General features: G+C 63.5%; 1 protein-coding gene across 1 annotated transcript in view; it reads right to left on the reverse strand.

The window, feature by feature from the left end:
• Positions 1-4,826: 4,826 nt before the first annotated feature.
• Znf592 (zinc finger protein 592) overlaps positions 4,827-5,916 on the reverse strand; it is a 20,471-nt gene continuing 19,381 nt past the window's right edge. The window contains exons 6-7 of the mRNA XM_013011861.1: positions 5,488-5,910; positions 4,827-5,380 (exon numbers count right to left, since the gene is read on the reverse strand). Of these exons, the coding sequence (XP_012867315.1) occupies positions 4,853-5,380; positions 5,488-5,910 (951 nt within the window). The 3' untranslated portion in view covers positions 4,827-4,852. The remainder of the gene's footprint in view (positions 5,381-5,487; positions 5,911-5,916) is intronic.

Genomic DNA, 5,916 nt, shown 5'->3' on the forward strand with positions numbered 1-5,916 from the left:
CGGCCAGCTGGCCACGGCCAGGCCAGCCACTGCCAGACCACGCCATGGCCAGACCACGCCACAGCCAGGCCAGCCACGGCCAGACCATGCCACAGCTAGACCACGCCACAGCCAGGCCAGCCATGGCCAGGCTAGCCACAGCCAGACCACACCACGGCCAGCTGGCCATGGCCAGGCCAGCCACAGCCAGGCCAGCCACGGCCAGACCACGCCACAGCCAGGCCAGCCACGGCCAGGCTAGCCACAGCCAGACCACACCATGGCCAGCCGGCCACGGCCAGGCCGGCCACAGCCTTCATCTTCCTCTTTGCTGCCCCATCACAAGCCCACCCCTGGAACCTGGACACCAGGAATTCTCCCACCCCTTGAATGCCAGCTCCTTGCTGAGGCCGCCACCGAGGCGACCACCGCCACCTTCCTCCTGGCTCCTCCCCCTCCAGGTGCGCAGTGCAGAGCGGCTCCACCTCCCCCCACTGACCTCGCTTCTCCCCCTCCAGGTGCGCAGTGCAGAGCGGCTCCACCTCCCCCCATTGACCTCGCTTCTCCCCCTCCAGGTGCGCAGTGCAGAGCGGCTCCACCTCCCCCCACTGACCTCGCTAGCTCCAGGCAGGGCCAATGCGCTGGGTCCAGCCGAGCCCAGCGCCTCACAGACTACCCCTCACCTCCCCACCGCACTCAAGCCCGGGGGACATCGAGGACGCTGGCAAGAGTGTCAGTTCTGGAGGACAGGCCTCCGGTGTGCCCCAAACTCCTGCAGTCCTCCCTGCCTGGCCTCCCTCCCTGCAGCCTGCAGAGATCATCCCACGCTCGCTCCCCGGCCCAGCCGGGCCCGGCCCTGTCACTGGCTCTGGAGAAGCTGGGCAGCCAGGGCAGGCAGGGCCAAGGCAGGAGCAGGGCTTCTCCGTCCAGGGACTCCGTCCTGACGGGCCGTCTTCGCCTGCAAGTGAACCTGTGTAGAGGCCCCCGGCGTTGCGCCCTGTGAACGCCGGCTGGTCTTGCTCCACTTGCTGAAACACCGAGGCCCCTCCACAGCCCCAGCACGCCGTGCGGGGCCTCGTGTCCCACAGGTGGTCCTGCGAGCGCCTCTTGGTCCCCCACAGGCCACCGTGGGGACAGCGGCGTGCGGGCTGGGCACGCTCCAGATTCCTGCTAATGCCTCAGCCACAGACAGCAAGCCTGGGGCCCAGGCCGCAAGCCGGCTCCTCCCGCTCCTCCTCCCGCTCCTCCTCCACCCCACCGTTCTCCTAAGCCCCTGTTTAGCTCTGACCTCCACGAAGCCCGCATCTCTGCTGCTCCTGGACGCCCCGTAAGCCTCCCTTCCCGAGGGCCACTCTGCAGTCCTAGGCCCGCTGGTCTGATCTCACCCCCAGAACTCAGGCCCGCCGGCGTGCTGGGGCCAGGACTGGAGATGTGGCCCCTGGCGACCAGGAGCCACTCCTGATTCTGCTTGGGTTGGAAGGGGAACCGGGGAGAAGGCGAGGCTTCCCCAGCCCGCAGCAGCGTGGGCAGCCTGAGCTGACTGGGCCAAGTCCCCAACGTGAGCCCCAGAAAGACCCTCTCAGCCCAGCCTCTCCCAGCCCAGCCTCTCCCAGCCCAGCCTCTCCTCATCCCCAAGTCTTCTTTGTGGCCCGCTTCCTATCTAAGCCTTCCTTTTCCTCTACAACTACATCTTCTCACTGCTGAGAAAGCTGGACAACATCCCAGAATGGCTGCTCACCAAGAGCGGCCACCAAGAATCAGGTGTGACCTCCACTGCTACCCTGAAGCCCGAGTGCAGTCTCCCGCCTGCTTCTCCACTCCTCTTCTGGAGGAAGGGAGCAGCTAGGGATTGAACTCAGGGCCCACAGGGTAGGCGAGGGCTCTGCCACCGAGCCCCACCCCAGCCCAGAGAGGAACACTCTGTTCTTTACCCTGTCTCGGCCTCCTCACTGTCCCCCCGCCCACTCTCCTCCTTCCATAGTTTTTTCTTTTTGGCCAGTCCTGAGGCTTGAACTCAGGGCGTGGGCTGTTCTTGAGCCTCTCTGTACTGAATTCTAGCACTCTACCACTTGAGCCACAGCGCCACTTCTGGCTTTTTCTGTGTATGTAGTACTGAGGAATCGAACCCAGGGCCTCCTGCATGCGAGGCGAGCGCTCTACCTCTGAGCCACCTTCCCAGTCCTCCTTTTGCCATTTTTTTTTTTTGGGTCTGGTCATGAGGCCTGAACTCTGGGCCTGGGCACTGTCCCTCAGCTCTTCAGCTCAAGGTGAGCGCTCTACCACTTGAGCCACAGCACCACTTCCGGCTTTTTAATATTTGCTTATGTGGTGCTGAGGAATTGAACCCAGGGCCTCAGGCAGGCAAGGCAAGCGCTCTACCACTGAGCCACCTTCCCAGCCCCATGTAGTGGGAGTATAATTTTTGTTTTTGTTGGGCGCTGTCCCTCAGCTCTTCAGCTACCATTGAGCCACAACACCACTTCCATCCTTTTGCCACTTTTAAACCGTATCCAAAGCCCTCACCAAGACCAGTTTGGGGAGCTCGACCTCCTTGGCAAAGAGCCTTCTAGAAGGCAGAGTGCATTGGAGTAAGGGGGGTTCCAAGCAGATTGGTCTATGAACTAGAAAAGCCCAGAGAAAATTATATATGTAAATGGGGAAAAAAAGCAAGCTTCAGAACGCGGTGTATAGAATGCTACTGTTTGTATTAAAAATAGATATATAAATATACATATTTATAAACTTGTAAATGCATAGAATTACTCTGAAAGGACACACAAGACACAGGCAACAGTGATTGACAGGATGGGGGCGGGACTAAGGCGCTGATGTTCCTGGGAGTTTACTTTTTGTCATATATTCTTCTGTACTGGTAAAATCTCACCATGGATATGCGTCTGGTTTCCAAAACAAACACAAAAATAAGAGAAACTGCCGCTGCAGAATGTACAGAAGGGAGAGAACAGGGTGCCTCAGTCTTAGGGACAGAAAGCACAGAACTTAAGTTTGAAAAGCCAGACTGTGTACATAAGTTAAGGGGAAAGTTCTTTCTACAACAATTGGCATATCATTTTACAGAGATAAAGCACTTGGAGAATAAATACTAGTCATTCCTCAGCCTCACAGCGCAGACAGGTTCGGATCTTCCACGCCCGCCCCAGCCAGGCTGAGTCTGACCCCGCAGGAGAAATCAGAGGAGCTGCAAGGGTTAGGAACCTTCTAGAGGGTCCTGGATGGCAAAGGAAGCCCCCAGGAGGACGGACGGTGGGGTTGCTCACGGGCCTCACGCAGGAGCAGGGTCAGCAGGGCCCTCCTGGGGCTGGGGGAGGACTGGGCGCCCCGGAAAGGACCCCTGCTGTTTGCGAAGTCGGGGACAGCTGGAGGCTGTCTGGGCTCCGCCATTTCGGTTTCCTCTCTGTCAAATGGGGGACTAACTGGGTCCTGCTGTCACACCTACTAGATGAGCGGGTGTGGGGCCATCTTGAAGGGGAGCTGCACGCCCAGGGGCTCGCGTGGAGGGGGGGCTGGGAGCACTGGCGGTTCTGAGGGCGCCCCCGCCTCTCGGGGCGCAGGGAGGCGCAAGCAGCTGACCTCCATCTCCCCGGTCCCCGGCCGTGAGGGGGAGGGTGCAGGCACCGGCCCTGTCAGCCTCCGACCTTGCTCTGGACGCTGAGGCGGGACGGTGGGTGCCGGCGGGCAGAGGGAAGGAGGCCGGAGCGCCACGGCCAGCGGGGTGAGGCCACAGCCACCCTGCCGGCACCAGCAGGGAGGAATGGGCTCCGGCGGGCCAGCCTCACCTTCCCACCGAAAAGCGTGGCATCTGACAGAGACAAACGCGCACTGCTTGGGCTGTGGAGAGCTCCGGCAGGATTCTCTCCCCTGGGAGCTGGCAGGCCGCTTGGGGGGACCGAGGACCTGGCCGGCACCCCGCCCGCCCGGGCAGGACAAGCCTTCCCCAGCCCAGGGCCGGCCCACCCCTCGCCTGGACTCTCCTAGGCTTTTGCAGGAAAGAGGGCGATGACAGGCTTCCAGGCCCAGAGATGCGGGGCAGCCTGGCTGCCACCCCGACCCTGCGCCCAGCCCTGCAGAGCCGGAGGCCAGGCGCCGCCACCCATCTCCTTGGATGGGAAGCTCCATTCTAGAAGGGATGGACAGGGACGCTCCGGTGGAGCAGGGAGGCCAGGCGCCCCCAGAGGAATACAAGAGCCTACCTGTGCGGCAAGAAGATTTTATTTGAAACATAGTCTGAGCAACCGAGTGCGGCCGGAGGCGGGGGCTGCCTGCCGGGCCAGCCCTGAGTGCCGACACAGCTCCCCACGGCCGCGGGCAACGAAGGCCTGCGCACCCCTCCCGGAGGTGTCCAGGTCTTGGCACCTGCCCGCCACGGCCATGCTGCCCGCCCTCCCCTCCAGCTCCACGCGGGCGCAGAGGGACAGGCAGGAAGGGCAAGGCGACCCAGGCCTTGGGGTGTTGACCCCTCTCACTCCCCTCCTCCTGGGCCCTGAGGGCAGGAAAGAGAGCTGGTGTGTGCGGGCAGGGCCTGAGGACACCCGGGCTGAAGGCAGCAAGCGGGGACCAGAAAGCTCAGCGGCTGAGGGAGGCGGTGCACCAGGGCGGCAGAGCCGCCGGGGCGGCACAGCAGCCGGGGCAGCACGCCAGGGCAGGCCATGGGCTGCAGTGGAGACCAGGAAGCAGCACAAGGCCATAAATAACAGAAGCAAACGCAGAGCAGAGGGTCCGGGGCCATCCCGTGTTTCTGGCAAGGGGACACAAACCCGGGCTCAGGTGGGCCCCGCACCCCGCACCCCGACCATACCCTCCAAAGCTGGCGATGGGACCCGGACCAACCTGACCACACGCGCCCAGCCGCGGGTCACACCTGAGGGGACAGCGCGGGGCCGTCCTGGTCCTGAGAAGCCCGCAGCCGGCTCTGGGCATCGCGGGCGCCACCCTCGGTCTGGGCAACGCCCAGTGACCTCTGAGCCTCGGGGACAGCCCGCAAGGGCTCTGTCGCACAGGCTTCTAGTCCATTCTCCCTTGTTTCCATGGCCACCTCCTCCCCAGAGCCTTCCTGTGGATCTGCAGCCTCCACCTTCACCTTCACCTCTTCCTCCTCCTCCTCTTCCTCCTCCTCCTCCTCCTCCTGGTCTCTCACTTTGTGGACGATGAAGAGGTGGCGGCTGAGGGAGCTGGTGGACGTGTAGCACAGGCCGCACAGGAGGCACTGGGCCGTGGAGCTGTCCACGTGGTGCTGAGGTACGTGGCTCTGAAACTCCGGCTCTGAGTCCGTGGCAAAGCCACATTTTGCACACTGGAAAAGCGACTTGTGCCTTTTGGTGGAAGACGCGGTGGTACCGTTGCTGGTGCCTGGGGCATCGCCTGCTCTTTTCAGCCGGTTTGCCTGGGGGAGGGCGGGGGCTCAGGAGGGCGCCGGGCGCTCTGCCAGCCCCACGCCCACAGCTCTGAGGACCGGGGCCGCCCCACGCCAGGGCGTCGCGGGGCACTCACCTGTGGGGAGCGGCCGCCTGGCGGTGTGACTTTGGACGTGGGGCTCAAATCGGGGCTGCGGATGCCGTGCATAAGGCTGACGTGGCTCTGCAGGAGCGAGGGCCGAGGGAAGCTGGGGCTGTCCTCCACACAGTACCTGCGGAGCACAGTGCCCGGCGGGTCTGGGCATGCCCAGGGCTGTGGGGAGCAGCGCTCCCGCAGGGCGGGCCAGGGGCAGAGAGCAGCAGGTGCTTCCCGGGAGCTGGCCCTGGGCCTACAGGCCAGACTGGCCACGGGAAAGACCCCGGGTCCTGGCGGCACAGGCAGGCCTCTCCCAGACCCCTCAGGACCCTTTGCCTTGGAACCCAGCGCTATGGCGGAGTGGCCAGAGCCCTTCCCGCCCTTGGTCTCCCAGGAGAGGCCCCTCGGGCGGGCGGGCAGCGGCTCTAC

This window comes from Dipodomys ordii, unplaced genomic scaffold (genome assembly GCF_000151885.1).
Source record: "Dipodomys ordii isolate 6190 unplaced genomic scaffold, Dord_2.0 Scaffold15, whole genome shotgun sequence".
Classification (NCBI taxonomy): Eukaryota; Metazoa; Chordata; class Mammalia; order Rodentia; family Heteromyidae; genus Dipodomys; species Dipodomys ordii.